Source organism: Volvox carteri (assembly GCF_000143455.1).
Source record: "Volvox carteri f. nagariensis unplaced genomic scaffold VOLCAscaffold_119, whole genome shotgun sequence".
Classification (NCBI taxonomy): Eukaryota; Viridiplantae; Chlorophyta; class Chlorophyceae; order Chlamydomonadales; family Volvocaceae; genus Volvox; species Volvox carteri.
Window position 1 is genome coordinate 125767 of NW_003307662.1, and position 16702 is coordinate 142468.

The following is a 16702-nucleotide window of genomic DNA, read 5'->3' on the forward strand; positions in this document are numbered from 1 at the left end:
CCATCGAAGATCCCGAAGTCGACCCTGAAGCCCCCCCTCAACCCACCGCCTCCCCGTCCGTACCACCAGCCCTTCAGCCTGTCCTCCAGCGCTACGCGACCATCTTCGAAGAACCATCGGGTCTACCACCATCACGCCCATGCGACCACCACATCGAGTTGGTCCCTGACGCCCAGCCTCCTAAGCAGCGCGAGTATCGCATGTCCCCAGCAGAACTTCAAGAACTGGACAAGCAGCTCAAGAACTACCTTGACCGTGGCTGGATTCGCCCGTCGACGTCACCCTTTGGTGCCCCTATTCTGTTCGCCCGTAAACCGGGTGGTAACGGTCTACGCCTCTGTGTGGACTTTCGTGCAATCAACCAGCTCACAGTCAAGAATGCGTATCCCCTGCCGCGCGTGGACGAGCTCCTTGACCAGCTGCACGGTGCAGCCTATTTCACCAAGCTGGACCTCTGGTCAGGCTACCATCAAGTCCGTGTGCACGAACCCGATGTGCATAAAACGGCTTTTCGGTGTAAGTATGGTCTATACGAATGGCTTGTTCTTCCCTTCGGCCTTACAGGAGCCCCCGCCACCTTCATGTCCCTCATGAACGACGTCCTCCGCCCCTTCCGCAACAAGTGTGCGGTTGTGTACCTCGACGACGTCCTCATCTACTCCCGCACCTTTGAAGACCATTGCCGCGACGTGGAAGCCGTTCTACGCACACTTCACGACCACCACCTCCATGTCCGCCTTTCCAAGTGCTCTTTCGCGCAACCCTCCACCAAGTTCTGCGGATTCATCATCTCCCGCGACGGCATCACGACAGACCCTGACAAGCTCACCGCCCTTGCCAATTTCCCCATTCCTTCCTCCATCACCGACGTTCGCGCCTTCCTAGGCTTCACTGGGTTCTACCGCCGCTTCATTAAAGACTACGCCCGCATCGCCCTTCCTCTTACCACCCTCACCAAAACAACCCAGCCCTTCCCCAAGACCTTACCCGCCGACGCCCTCGCCGCCTTCCATGCCCTCCACGACGCCCTAATGTCAGCCCCAGCCCTCATCATCCCAGACACCGGCACCAACGCCACCTTCACCTTTTATACCGACGCCTCCATCCTCGGCATTGGCGCTGTGCTCCTTCAAGAACGCAACGGCGCCCTACATCCCGTGGCGTTCGAGTCCCGCAAGCTCAGCCGTCATGAAGCCAACTACCCCATCCACGAGCTGGAGATGCTTGCTGTCGTACACGCAGTGCGCAAGTTTCGGTGCTATCTCGAAGGCTGCCCCTTCACGCTCTGCACAGACCACGACACCTTGCAACGCTTCTTCACACAAAAGGACCTGTCTCGTCGTCAAGCCCGTTGGGCTCAGCTCCTCGCCCCATTCCAAGGCTACATCACAATCACTTATCGCCCCGGCCCTCAAAACATGGCCGACGCCCTCTCCCGCTTCCCGGTCAGCCCAGCCCCTAACCCAGAGCCCTCTGACCCCAGCCCCTCACTTCCCACTACATCAGCAGAAAACCTAACCTCCATTACATCTCCATCACCTCCCCCGCTTTGGCCCTCCACTTCACAACCCGTCGATGTCGCAGCCAACCATGCCCTTCATCATGCCTGTTTCACCATCGCAGCCCATGTCGTGCCAGACCCCAGCCTCGCAGATGACATCCGTTTCGGATACACCGCCGACCCCATGTACTCCAATTCAACAACCACCAAGCCTTACCTCGTTCCCCAGACGGTTTCTTCTACTTCGCCAACCGCATCGCCATCCCTAACGTCCCATCCTTACACCGCCGCCTACTTCACGAATTCCACGATGCTGCTTACTCTGGTCATCCTGGTTTCCGTCGCACCCTCGCCGCGATATCAACCCGCTACTGGTGGCCTTACATGGCCCGCACCGTCAAAGCCTACGTCAAGTCCTGCCCCATCTGTCAACGCACCAAACCATCCACCCAGCCTCCGCCTGGCCTCCTCCACCTGCTACCTACTCCCACCCAACCCTGGACGCACGTGTCTCTGGACTTCATCACCGACCTGCCGCCCTCTAAAGGTTTGGATGGCCGCACCTACACCGCAATCCTCACCTTCGTCGATATGTTCACCAAGCAAGCCCACTTCGCACTCACTAACAAGACCACCACCACCCACGACACCGCCCTACTCTTCCTCACCCACGTCTACTATCTACACGGTCTTCCAACAACCCTCGTCTCCGACCGAGATTCCCGCTTCATGTCCGACGTCTGGCGCACCTTCTGGGAGCACCTTGGCACGTCCCTTAACATCTCCTCCGCCTATCATCCACAAACTGACGGTCAAACCGAGAGAACACATTGCACTATTGAACAGATCCTCCGCGCTTACATCCAACCTATGCAGGACAACTGGGCATCATACCTTCCGATCGCCGAAGCAGCATACAACAACGCCACCCACGCAAGCACCGGCATGACACCATTCTACACCAATCACGGTTACCACCCGCGCACTCCCATCTCTCTCCACGGCCCCCAAGCCGCTTCACCTTCCTCTCACCTGAGGGCTACAGAACTACAGCAGCGTATGAGTGACATCCATGCCACCATCAACCGCGAAATCCAAGCCGCCAAAACCCGCTACGCCGCCGCAGCTAACCAGCATCGCCGCGCCATCACCTTCAAAGTTGGCGATCGCGTCCGACTGTCCACAGAACACCTCACCCTGCCGACCTACCCCTCCCCAAAACTCCGCCCTCGCTACCTCGGCCCTTTCCTCATCTCCTCCGTCATTTCTCCAGTTGCATACCGCCTTCACCTTCCAGCCTCCCTCGGCCGCTTGCATCCAGTATTCCACATCAGCCGCCTTCTCCCATGGACGGACAACGACCCAGCGCTCTTCCCCGGCCGCCCACCACCTCCACCTGCAGCTCCTACTGCACTAGAATCCCCATATGACAGTGCAGATACCGTTGTTACAGCTGTTCGCCTAGGGTATAACAAGCGTGCACGCCCGTCAGTCATGTTCCTCGTACAGTGGTCTGCAAGTAGTAAACACGACCCCTCATGGGAACCATACGACAACGTGCACAACCTGCCAGCGCTTCGTGCCTTCCTGAGGAGCCCAAGCTGGACCGCGTTCAGGCTATCAGATCGCTATGCGTGGTTCAGAGCCAAGTTCCCGGAGGATGCCCCAAGGATCGTACAGTTCTTAACAGAATAGAGCTGCGGCTGGATGTGTGTGTGTGTGTCATCATGTGTATTCGGTATGTTTGTGCGTCTTCGTTCTGTTCCTGCCAGTAGATTATTATTATTATTATTATTATTATTATTATTGTTGCACCGGTGTCCGCTCAACCTGGCGTGTGTTAAGGGGGGAACGCTCTGGGGTCTGCACCTAGTCAGTCCTATATGCTATATTCCCACTGCGTCACCTCTACGGGCCTTTTTCCACCCTAGAGTTCCACCTATCGTTGGTGAGGACGCCACACTGTCGCTGTGGGACACGACCAGTTATCGCAACCTGCCAGAGTCTGGTGCTCCTGTTACAACTTCAGGCCACGTGCATGTCGCACCGCCTCCCTACCCTTACACTACTGCACTCTACACAGCACCCTGCGCTTTGTCCTGGCGGAGTTTAGTTAACCCCCTACGACCCGCTTCACCCGCTGGGGGATTCCGCACCCCTCGTAGAGGTCACCATCTAAGGCTCGTGCGAGGTTCGGCCTAGACATGCTACAGCAGCTTCTTGATAGGTACTTTGCTTGGACTGCTCCATTGACCTTGTGCATCCATTCCTCCTCCTCCTCGGCGCCTAGCCTTCTGGTGACGGACTTGTCATCACATACACCACGGGTTGCCCTGAGGAGAGCCTCAGAGGCTGATACATTATCAACGAACAAGTCTCACAACCCATGGTGACGCCGGTGGGATTCGAACCCACATCTCCCACCGGTTAAGGTGGTGCTTTACCAATTAAGCTACGGCTGCCAGTAGATTACACCAGTCAGTTCAACGTCAGTGTGGTATTGCATTTCACGTGTTTGTTCGCGTCTGGGTATTTGGGTTCCGTGTAGTCAGATTTAAGTCGTTTTTGTAGCAGCTTTTGTGTGTCTCCGGATTCTTCAGCCGGATATGGTAGGAGTCGTGCGCCACAGTTTAGGCCGGTATCCAGTGCGGGGAAGGTTTTGCCTTGACTCCGGTTCCCTTTTGCCTTCCCCTCGTTAGCCTGGTACCGATTTCGTTCAGGGAATCGGAGAGGCGCACGACTATGGCCGCTTAGTGACGTTTTCGCACCGAGGACGGTGCTTGTTTTTAAGGAGGGGAGTGTGTAATGTTTTGCAGTTCGTTAGTGTGCGCTTCTGAGACCATGTCGTAACTTCGGAGCTAGTGGAGCTTGATCTTGTGGTGCTACGTGTGAGGTTATGGCGCGCTAATATGACTATTTAAGCGGACCATTTTATGAACATTGTAAGTCTAAGTTGAGATTGAAACTCCGATCCTCTGTGCCTACGCAAGTATATCGGACAGTAAAGTCAGCTTACGCTTCCCAGTTGTTAGGAGCGGCCTGGTTCTCTTTCAGAACATTAAAGAGAAATGAAGACGGCAGTTGTCCTGCAAATTGTCGCTGGGCTGTTGCCCATTATCATAAACTTATTGCTATTTTGCGCGCCAGACGGCACCGAGCTAGCAGACAGCGACGCTGCCTTAATTACAGCGGCTGGTAGCGCCATTGGGAGGATGGCGGAGATTATAGACGCACACCCCTGCTCCTTCCGTGTCTATCGGTCCCCATGGCGGGTCGAACCCTGCCCAACGGACCTCTACCAGTTGTACGCGATGCAGCACTGGCGTGAGGAGACGTTTCGAGCCAATTTTCGCATGGAGTGTTCTAACTTTGAGCGTCTGTGCGACGCGCTTCGGCCAAAGTTGGCCCGCCAAGACACCGACATGCGACAGGCCATCCCCGTGGAGCAGCAGGTCTGCATGGCCTTGTACCACCTTGCGCAAGGTAGTAACTACCGTGTACTGGACAACACATTTGCCATCGCTCGCGAGTCCCTCACCCGGATCATCCGTCGTTTTGCCGACGCTGTGCTGGAGGCCTTCGCTGGCGAGTGTGGATACCCCGATCCCCAGCGCAAGCTGGAGATCATGGAGGAGTTTGCCGTTGACGGTATGCCTGGGTGCGTGGGTGCGATCAATTGCACACACATTCCCATCTCCCGCCCGGCCGGCGTAGAGTTTTACGAAGATTACTTTTGTGTGTGGAAGGGGTGATTCACCTTGAACGTGCAGGCCATATGTGATAGGCGCGGTTACTTTTGGGACGTGGTGTGTGTGTACCCGGGCTCCGTGCACGATTCCCGTGTGCTGGCGGAGAGTGCGGTGTTTCAGGAGGGTGTGGAGGGTTCATTTTTCACTTGTGAGACGGAATGGGGCACCGGGTCGAGCGACCAGTCCATCCTGCGCACCACACCGTACCTGATTGGCGATTCCGGCTACGGATTGCACCACTTCCTTATGACCCCGTACACCGAGGCTGCAGTGCGGGGGTCGGAGGAGTGCATGACGTACAACCGGCTGCTAAGAGGGGCGCGGAATTGTGTAGAGCGTGCATTTGGGGTGCTGAAGGGCCGCTTCCAGATCCTTAACAGCGAGCTGAAGCACAGTCTCCCCACGTCAGCCAAGCTGATTATGGCCATGTTCCTGCTGCACAACTGGCTCAAACGGCACAACGACTGCGTTGAAAAGGAGATTCTCAGTACCATGGACTGCCGCGTCCGTGCCATCGTCGACCACACCATGGTCCGTGTGGCCGCGCCCAACACCCGGACCGGTGAGGAGGAGTGAACCCGGCTGGCTGGCATTCTGCACGCCAACCACGATGTCATGGGTGCGGCACGACAGGGGCTGACGCGGATCCAGCAGCGGCGTGCCATGCAGCAGATGCGGAACGTGGGGGCGGTGATGATGATGGCGGGCAATGAGTAATGGTCTTCCTTCCCGTTACACGGATCGAGAAGGGATTGTCGGAATCGATGAGTGTGTTGTTGTGTGCGCCAATCCTCTTCGTTCATTTCGCGTGGTGATGCCCAACTAGTAGTTCGTGTACAATCAATGCTATCTCGCATGCATACCACTCAATGCTGTACTAATGGACAATGCGTTGTAATGGTGCGCACGGTAGGAGTACAGATGAGTGTGTTGTTGTGTGCACCAATCCTGTTCGTTCATTGCGCGTGGTGATGCCCAACTAGTAGTTCGTGTACAATCAATGCTATCTCGCATGCATACCACTAAATGCTGTACTAATGGACAATGCGTTGTAATGGCGCGCGTGGTAGGAGTACAGATGCGGTTGATGCGTGGTCATGCCCAACTAGTAAATCGTGTACAATCGATGCTCTCTCCTATGTAACGTGTCAAGGATGATTCAGAGGGGCCTGTTCATCAACTCCTTGACCTCGGCGGTCACCGCGTCCAGCTCCTCCTGGGTGGCGTTGTTGACATCAAACATCTTCTGATAGGCCTCCAGCTTGCGCAACAGCATGCGCTGATGCGACTCGTGGATCTTGAGCTTGCGCTCCTCCTCATCGTCGGCTGCCTGCGCCAGCTTGCTTACCGCCTCCGTGAGGTTGCCGATCTGCACCATGGAGGGGAAGGGAGGGAGGGTACGAAGGGTAAAGAAACAGACTCACAAAACAGCGAAACTAGTACATGAGCGAACTTACTTGAGCAAATGCTTCCTTGCGGTCGGCGTCGTCTGAGCTGCAGTGTGACTTGATGCTGTCGGTCAGGTCGCCCAGGGCGGCAGCCATCAGTCCCATCGCGGGGCTGGCCTTGCTCGACGACTTGCGGCGCAGGCCGGTGTGATTGCTGCTGGGCACGGAGCACCGCCACAAGCCATCGTCACCGTCACCGTCGTTTCCCTACGCGCCACAGCTGCCCGCCGCGCCACTGCCGCCGCTGCCGCCCGCCGCGCCGCCGCCGCCACTGCCGCCCGCCGCGCCGTCGCCGCCGCCGCCGCTGCCGCCGACCATTTTAGCCGCAGGCACCAGCGCCACCGTCGCCATCGGTGTCGTTGTCGGCGTCGGCCTGGTCCACAGCTCCACGGATGCCGCCTGCACGGTTGGCGTCTATGACGGGGTGGAAGCACCGGGGGTTCATCTTGGGCTTGTTCTCCGAGAAGTCATGCAGAGTCTCGTACACCTGTGGCATGTGGGTTATGGGTAGGTGACCGTGGCAAAACGTTAACAGCGGCACCAGAACAGGGCGGCACTTTAGGCACCTAAGCAGCACATGGCACCAATATCAACCGGATTGAAAAGTGTACCGCACCTCCTGCGTGAAGCAGCCGGGAACTTTCAGGCGGGTGAAGTTCTCGGCAAGCTCATCCTCGTCCAGGTGCCACACAGAGGGCGCGTTGAAGCCGGTTCTGCGCTCGTGGTTGCGAACCTTCGTCATTACAGTGATGAGCGCGGCCACCTTGTTGTTAATTGTGTCCACCTTGCGGGCCGCCAGTCCGTACAGGGGCTTGTTCTCCTCCATCCACTGGTTCAGCGCTGCACCGGTCATGTGGATGCCACCGTTGGTCTTGCTGGAGTTCCTCTTCGACCGGACATGCTGGCCCACGATATAGAGTTTCACCATTTTGATGGCCTCCTTGCCGTCGACGTTCTGCGAGGCAAAGTGGGGAGTGGGAGCACGCGGGAAGGGTGTCGGTAGACAGAGGGAAGACATGGCATGGAAGGTAAAGCATGGGCGCCCATGAAATAGGAAGAGGCCAAACGTACCGAGTCTCGCGACCGTGTCTTGTCACCACCCGCAGCCGCCTCAGGGGATGGGTCGACATCGAGCGCCTCCGGGCCGTCCATGGCGGGGGGAACCGCCGCACTGGGCCTGGAGGCCTTGGCGCCTTTGGCCTTGGACGCTTTCTTGGGTGCCTTAGAGGTTGGAGGGGGGGCGACGCCCATGACGAACGTCGGCGACAGCTGGCCGGGGGGAAGCTGCACGCCTGGCTGGGCATTGAAGATGCCGGGCTGTGAGTTAAACACATTAAAACCAGCGTGGCCGAAGGGCACCTGGAGAAGGAGGGGGTGCAGGAAAGGGGAGAGCGGTGTACATGGTCAGTGTGACATCCGTGGAGCTGGGGCCCACAGAGAAGGGACCGCATGGCGGTCGGCATGGAAAGGAGTTGCATGGGCGCCCATGAACTAGGAAGAGGCCAAACGTACCGGCTCGCGCGACCGCGTCTTGTCGCCACCCGCATCAGCCTCAGGGGATGGGTCGACGTCGAGCGCCTCCGGGCCGTCCATGGTGGGGGCCCCGCCGCGCTGGGCATGGAGGCCTTGGCCTTGGCCGCCTTCGTGTATGCCTTTGAGGATGTCGGGGGGCCGACGCCCATGAACGTCGGCGACAGGTGGCCAGGGGTAAGCTGCACGCCCGGCTGGGCATTGAAGATGCCGGGCTGTGAGTTAAATGCGTTAAAACCAGCGTGGCCGAAGGGCACCTGGAGAAGGAGGGGGTGCAGGAAAGGGGAGAGCGGCGTACATGGTCAGTTTGAAAAAGGCGCGCGAGATGGAAACAACAATATTGCAAGCAAGCAACGCATTGACCTGGGATAGCGGAGTTTGTGACCATTCCATTCCTAAGCCCTGGCCATGAAGGCGTTGAGCCATTTCCTGCTGCTGAGCGGCCTGGGTAGCAGCATGGACGTCCGCAAGGCTAAACAGTCTGGGCAGCGGACTCAGCATTGGCTGTTGAATGGTTGCCATTAAGGCATTGTGTAATGAAGTAGGATAGTTCTGAGACGGAACCGGCGAGGGCGACTGGTTCTGTGACATTCTTGGTCAACGGCAACGGCGTAAGTCGGCAAGCAGTCAAGGTAGTAGACGGAAAGCAAAGGAAAGACCCGGTGATATTATAATTTAAAAAGAAGTCACGAGATTTTCCGCGCTCAAAGTTAACAAAGTTAACAATGCTTAAAGCTGGTCCGGGGCAGCCTATAAATTTTGCGGACTTATTGGACGTTTAACAAGGGCCGTGTCTCCACGTGGGCCCCCCGTTCTTCGCCATCCCTCCGCCTTCCGTCAAACCTTTTGCATTTCTATCATTTACTTATATAGAATATGTCATATTGCGAAACAGAACGTGCAAACCTGACGTCCAGGGTGAGAATTTTTAAAAGGGTCGCTAACAAACGTCCACGTGGAGACACCCTGTTAGAGCCCACGAGCAGCCTCCCCACCACCAGCCACACCCGCGTCCGCTACTACTTGTCCTCTTCCTACATATCTACGGACCACCTGTATGCGGTAGGTGCTCCGCCAGCGGCCTTTGCTGCTTCATGTCCATTCCCTCGCTATACAGCCGACTTGCCATTGCAGGCTTTCAGATAAATAGATATGTACGTATGTATGCATACACGCCACCTCATCGACTTTATCGCGACCTGGCCTGCTTGGAACAATCGCTTCAGACAAGCATACATACGCACGCATGATGGCGGGCGGGAGGGAGGTGCATCGGCCTGGGGAAACCCAAGAGCTCTCCACTCCCAAGCATTACTAATTAAATCAATGAAACTTTGAGTTATTATGTATTTAATTATAATGACGTGTTGAATTTCTCAAGCAGCTTGGTTTTCAGGATGATGTTTTGACGTTTTCGATTACAAGCTTCTTGAGCTTGTACGGTCCAAGCGGGCCAAGAGGCTCATGAGCCGACTTATTTGCCGACCTCTAATAATGCCATACAATTGTGGCTTCGGTTAAAGATTAGGGCTAAACCAGCCTGAACAAGCAGCCCCTCGCACAAATGTGTCCGGTCGTACAGTGCCGAATAAAACATCCGTACAAGACGCCCACAAAGCCAGGCGCGAATTTTACCGCGCGGATGCGCGCGTGCGATTCTCAAAATGCGCCTGTACAAGTGTATGTAATTTTCTCGGCGAAAGGCCGCGGTGTGCCTGCGCGTTGCGCAGCAGGGCATGTTGGCCACAGTCACACGCGGCATGCATCTGGGACATTCGGCTGGCTGCTTAGCCTGAGCTGAAAAAGAACTGAAAGCATGCAACGTAGCTTGCAGGACTGGGCTCATAAAACGGCCGCGGGAAGAGGAAGCGTTTGGCGAAGCGACACTTTTGTGCAAGCAAAGGTGTAGCAAGCTACATTTACCTTAGAATATCTTTAAGCTATTAAGTCTTAATCACAGTAACGGTACGGTCCCGTATTTACGAACCATACTCGTTAACTGTACGAACTCACTTTCTGGTACGCTATCACAACCTAGCGTACGACACCAAGACTCCAGGAATGGAGATGGCGGCAGGTGGGCCGCATTTAAGCCACCCAGGTGAAGTGCTTCGGCCAGGCACTTGTGTATCACTATACTAGTGTTCAGGGTTCAAGACCTTGCTGTCACCGTTCTCGACTTCCGTTGTCTCTTCTCGCGCCTAACGCTGGGTCGCCAATCGTGGACGAGATCCTCCGCTTCCGCTAACACAGCTAAGGTAAGAGACGGCTGTTACATTTTGGTATCGACGATCATTTGTTCGGTCCTCGCCTCACATTGCGCCGCAGCAGTTACTCACCCATTGTCTGAGTCTTAGACTCGACTTTCTGGAAATGGTTCCTAAGCCTATAGCTAAGACTAAGGCTGTTTCTTTGAGCGATGCTAAGCACGTTCCTATTCCGCGACCGAAGTCTAAGACTACGGCGCAAATTCCTGCCGATGCTACAACCGCTTCGGACCCACTTCGTGTTGCGAAAATTAACAAGCGCAAATTAAGGAAACAATCCTTCGCTTCGCTTCGTAAATACCTTTCCTCTGTTCCTGTTGATAATGACCTTCAGGACACGATGACGCCAACTGATAACGTGGCGACTGCCCTCGACACTACTGGCAATGATGCGGTTGACGCGACGACAGAAGTTCCCAAAGCCAAAGCGCCTGGCACTTTGCCAGCGCATTTGGTTGAAACTTTGCGACAGTCAGTGCCGAACCGCGTCAGCACCTTGGAGTGTTCTCTGGAAGGAACACACCAGGAGATGGCAGAACTCCGTGACGACATTATATCGTTACGAAATTCTTCACAGCGTGTGGAGACGCAACTCCAGGAGTTACTCTCCAAGCTGTCAACGCCCTCAAGCCCACCACCTCCCAATCCACGGTCCGTGGCCATTTGCAAGATAATCCAGCAAGTGGCTTCATCTTCCCTGGCCGGCATCCTGTCAAAAGAGAGCCTCCAGGTCACCGCTTTTCAGGCGGCCCTGGACTCCCTGACGATAGAGCCGGAGGTCACCCTGGAGGAGGTCCGGAAACTTTGGGACACCGGTGCGGTGGAGAGCGGCCCTGGCGGTAGCGCTACAGACTCCGACTCCACGCGGCCTGTGCTACAGCCCACGGGCAAAACGCCGTGTACCGAGGTGAGTACGCAGAAACGCGTTCCACTTCCCCCAAAATTTTCGGGAAAAAGGGATACGCATATTACTTGCACCCGATCGTGGTTCGAGTTCCTTTTGCAATACTTAGACTTAATGCAAATGGACCCGTTAGAGCACTTTGTCTACTTCGCATCAGGCAAAGCTCTAGTCTGGGCCACGGACATTTTCGGGGAGCACCGATCGGGCAAGAAGCTTTTGACGCGTGATTCTTTACGTGCTGCCTTTTTGTTGCAATACGGCGTTACACAACGCAACACGGCTATGGCCGCCCGCGATAGGTTGCATGCGAACGAACACGCCATGAAAGCAACTGAAACAGTGCCCGAATATACTCAACGTTTTCACGATATAATTCGTGAAGCGAAAGATATGAACCCTAGCGATCAAATCGGCTGGTACGTTAAGGGGTTACTACCACCTTTGTGCAGCCGGTGTGCGACAAGCGAAGAGGGCAAAGATTGGGACAGCTTAGATAAGCTAATCCTTTACGCTGTTGGGCAAGAGGTTCGGTGGCAGTCGGGCAAAGACAAGCCTACCGTCCATGCAGTTAGCGCTGACCTTAATGTGATCACTGCTAAAAAGCCCTTCAATAAATTTAAGCGTTCGTCCTCTGATTGCAATTCGCAGGGTTGGCAACCCGCCAATCGGCCCAAGAAGGCGCGTCTGGAGCAAGAACAGCTGATGGCACACACTTGCCGCAAATGCCGTCGCGTGAAGCCCGCCCACCAGAGCTGGGCGGAGCACAAGCCCGACTGCATTCGACACCTCAAGGCTAACACCGAGAAGACGCTGTCCCTTGCCGCGAAGATGGAGAATGCCATGGCTGATTAGCGGGTCGGCAAGCGTGTTGTTGGGGGCTGTGAGCAACCGGAATGTCCTAAGGACTCGGCTAGCTTGCAAATCAGAGAGTCCTTGTTGTCCGTTTGTGATCCGCTTAGCTGTGATCACATGTTCCTCCCGGACGAGTTTCGTAACGTGGAGAACATGTTGGGACGGCAGTTCACCTTTGACGCTGCTTGTAACAACTCTGGCGACAATAGTCTTTGTACACGCTTTGCCTCCCCTTCAAATTCGTTCTTGACCTCCGATGTCTCTGGCGAGTTTGTCTGGGCAAATCCCCCATACACAAAAATTGAGCTTTGGCATAAGCATTACCTGCGCTGCAAGCGTATGCGTCCCGAAACCACTTCAGCGGTTTTTGTAGTACCGAAATGGTCTCAAATTGAAAGACGCATGCGAGCGGCAGGACACCAGCTGCTAAAAACATATGCCGTAGGGACGAAACTGTTCTTAAAGAAAGCAGACGATGGTAGTCGTCAGGAAATGCCCGGTATTCCGTGGCCTATCCAGCTTTGGTATGACCCGCCAGCTAAAGAGGTTCAACTGAACAGTATTGGCTCCTCACAGTCCATGATTTTTTCAGCTCCCTGGATCTGCAGCAGGGGTATAACCAAATTCGCATCTCGAAAGAAGATATTGAGAAAACGGCCTTCATAGCACCGGGGCTCGGCCAGTATCAATTCAAAGTCCTATGCTTTGGACTAACCAATGCTCCTGCAACGTTCCAAGCAGTAATGAACCGTATATTTGCTGCGTACATTGGCAAATTCGTGCTAGTGTACTTGGACGATATTTTGGTCTTCAGTAAGACCCCCGCCGAGCATGAACAACACATCCGTACCGTGTTGTCCTTGCTAAGAGAGCACCAATTTAAGGCAAAAATGTCGAAATGCCAGTTCAACCAGACCGAGCTGCATTTCTGTTTTGCCACATTACAAGCGCCATCGTTGGGATGTTGAGTTGTAGTGTTTGCTAGGGAGAATGCATGTCACTGCACAGGCATGCAACAACACCCAGAAACGTTGCCCCAATCTTGCAGGCGCTGTTATTGCCTTTTGCTGCATGTGCTTGGTGCCTGGGGAATGCATGTCACTGCACAGGCATGCAACAACACCCAGAAACGTTGCCCCAATCTTGCAGGCGCTGTTATTGCCCTTTGCTGCATGTGCTTGGTGCCTGGGGAATGCATGTCACTGCACAGGCATGCAACAACACCCAGAAACGTTGCCCCAATCTTGCAGGCGCTGTTATTGCCTTTTGCTGCATGTGCTTGGTGCCTGGGGAATGCATGTCACTGCACAGGCATGCAACAACACCCAGAAACGTTGCCCCAATCTTGCAGGCGCTGTTATTGCCCTTTGCTGCATGTGCTTGGTGCCTGGGGAATGCATGTCACTGCACAGGCATGCTACAACACCCAGAAACGTTGCCCCAATCTTGCAGGCGCTGTTATTGCCCTTTGCTGCATGTGCTTGGTGCCTGGGGAATGCATGTCACTGCACAGGCATGCAACAACACCCAGAAACGTTGCCCCAATCTTGCAGGCGCTGTTATTGCCCTTTGCTGCATGTGCTTGGTGCCTGGGGAATGCATGTCACTGCACAGGCATGCAACAACACCCAGAAACGTTGCCCCAATCTTGCAGGCGCTGTTATTGCCTTTTGCTGCATGTGCTTGGTGCCTGGGGAATGCATGTCACTGCACAGGCATGCAACAACACCCAGAAACGTTGCCCCAATCTTGCAGGCGCTGTTATTGCCCTTTGCTGCATGTGCTTGGTGCCTGGGGAATGCATTTCACTGCACAGGCATGCAACAACACCCAGAAACGTTGCCCCAATCTTGCAGGCGCTGTTATTGCCTTTTGCTGCATGTGCTTGGTGCCTGGGGAATGCATGTCACTGCACAGGCATGCTACAACACCCAGAAACGTTGCCCCAATCTTGCAGGCGCTGTTATTGCCCTTTGCTGCATGTGCTTGGTGCCTGGGGAATGCATGTCACTGCACAGGCATGCTACAACACCCAGAAACGTTGCCCCAATCTTGCAGGCGCTGTTATTGCCTTTTGCTGCATGTGCTTGGTGCCTGGGGAATGCATGTCACTGCACAGGCATGCAACAACACCCAGAAACGTTGCCCCAATCTTGCAGGCGCTGTTATTGCCTTTTGCTGCATGTGCTTGGTGCCTGGGGAATGCATTTCATTGCACAGGCATTGCAACAACACCCAGAAACGTTGCCCCAATCTTGCAGGCGCTGTTATTGCCTTTTGCTGCATGTGCTTGGTGCCTGGGGAATGCATTTCACTGCACAGGCATGCAACAACACCCAGAAACGTTGCCCCAATCTTGCAGGCGCTGTTATTGCCTTTTGCTGCATGTGCTTGGTGCCTGGGGAATGCATGTCACTGCACAGGCATGCAACAACACCCAGAAACGTTGCCCCAATCTTGCAGGCGCTGTTATTGCCTTTTGCTGCATGTGCTTGGTGCCTGGGGAATGCATGTACTTACACACATACATTTTAAGCTTTTGGTCTTTGTGTGTGGTGCTGTAAGGTTGCATTTTTAACTGCAGCTCTCAACCAGTGACCATGAAATTTGAATCCTGGCTTCAGGCCTGTCAAGTCTCAACTTCTGGAATCTCCCATCTTAGGGTCCCTAAACTTTGTGTTATGTACCAGCTTGGGTGATCATGATGCTAATAATGTGTTTGGCAGTAATAGGATGCGCATAGGAAGCGCATAGGACGGTCGTGCGAATAGGACTTGTGCAAATTGCCCTTTGCGACCAAAATGTGTGAGAGTCCGTTGGTGTGTAATATTGTGATTACACCGCAATGAGTTAGCATACTTTCTCATTCCATATGGACAAGGCAGTCTGAAGACACAGTCTGTTTCTTGGTTCCGATTTATATTGTCCATACCATTCGTGCCATACTATTGGTCGCAATTAGTAATGTACGACGTGATGCATTCGCTTGCATTATTTGTGCAGTTGTTCGAGTCGTACTGTCGTACGTGTCGTGTACTGCGATTTTTGCCACAAAACTAAGTGTGTCGTATTTTCGATACGTCTTAGAATGTTGCATCTGTTTCCTTTCCCAACGAAAAGTCTAGCTTTTGCAGGCGTAGTAAGTTGGTGAGTAACAGAGACTGTAGGTTTTCCTTGACGGGAGCGACTTGCTGAATTGCAGGCGTTTCCTGGCTAGGATGGCCTGCACGAACACTCATTTGTAGTGTTAGTTCAATCAAAGCATGTGCACACTCTGTATAAGATGTGTGTACAATTGCCATGAAGTACTTGTGACTTTTTGTGCAATGTGCGTTGAGAGAGCTTGTACCTGTACGCGATGTGTATGCTTATGAACCGAGTGGAAATGCTAAGAACAGCACATGTGTAGCTTATACCGGCAAGGGGCTACCCCCTTGTCGTACAACAAGGTGTACGGCACGGGGCTTATCTCTGTGTGTCGTACATTGTCGTGTGTACGGCAAGGGGCTAGCCTACTGTCGTAGATGTTAAGCTATTATGTGCTTGCTAGCATCAAAGCTCTGCCAGCGGGAAGCCACATACCTTTAAACGCATATCCTCCTCTGCTGTGAAAGTGCACCTTTACACAGACTTTGGTTGATTCGAGTTGAAGGCTGTGCGTCTGCTTCCGGGGCGATGGTTCAGAGCTGAAAGAATTTCAGAGGGGCCTAGTGAATAGTCATTTTCCGTACTACACAAATTTGACTTTGAGTTAGTACGGCGATGATTGAGTGCTTTCCAAAAATGGGATAGCGACTTGAAAATTCGAAGCTACTTCCCTCGCATTTCTAGGAATGCGAGCTGGAGTGCCCACGTTGTTACTGCTCGTGCTTCAGCAAAAGCAGCTGCTACTTGGGCCGAATTCCAAGGAGCTACCTGGTTGATCCTGCCAGTAGTCATATGCTTGTCTCAAAGATTAAGCCATGCATGTCTAAGTATAAACTGCTTATACTGTGAAACTGCGAATGGCTCATTAAATCAGTTATAGTTTATTTGATGGTACCTACTACTCGGATAACCGTAGTAATTCTAGAGCTAATACGTGCGCACAACCCGACTTCTGGAAGGGTCGTATTTATTAGATAAAAGGCCAGCCGGGCTTTGCCCGTTGAATGGTGAATCATGATAACTTCACGAATCGTATGGCCACGTGCCGACGATGTTTCATTCAAATTTCTGCCCTATCAACTTTCGATGGTAGGATAGAGGCCTACCATGGTGGTAACGGGTGACGGAGGATTAGGGTTCGATTCCGGAGAGGGAGCCTGAGAGATGGCTACCACATCCAAGGAAGGCAGCAGGCGCGCAAATTACCCAATCCCGACACGGGGAGGTAGTGACAATAAATAACAATACCGGGCGCTTAGCGTCTGGTAATTGGAATGAGTACAATCTAAATCCCTTAACGAGGA

General features: G+C 54.0%; 2 protein-coding genes across 2 annotated transcripts; one reads left to right on the forward strand and one right to left on the reverse strand.

Annotated features, from left to right (window-relative positions):
- Positions 1–4569: 4569 nt before the first annotated feature.
- VOLCADRAFT_100456 (uncharacterized protein) lies at positions 4570–5963 on the forward strand (the record flags this gene model as incomplete). The annotated part of the gene is made up of 2 exons (XM_002959023.1): positions 4570–5167; positions 5884–5963. The coding sequence occupies 2 exons, from the start codon at positions 4570–4572 to the stop codon at positions 5961–5963; spliced, it is 678 nt and encodes a 225-aa protein (XP_002959069.1).
- A 446-nt stretch (positions 5964–6409) lies between these two features.
- VOLCADRAFT_100457 (uncharacterized protein) lies at positions 6410–8819 on the reverse strand (the record flags this gene model as incomplete). The annotated part of the gene is made up of 7 exons (XM_002959032.1): positions 6410–6619; positions 6708–6852; positions 7133–7185; positions 7315–7653; positions 7770–8057; positions 8240–8485; positions 8592–8819. 7 exons carry the CDS (start codon positions 8817–8819, stop codon positions 6410–6412), a joined length of 1509 nt encoding a protein of 502 aa, XP_002959078.1.
- Between the last annotated feature and the right edge of the window lie 7883 nt (positions 8820–16702).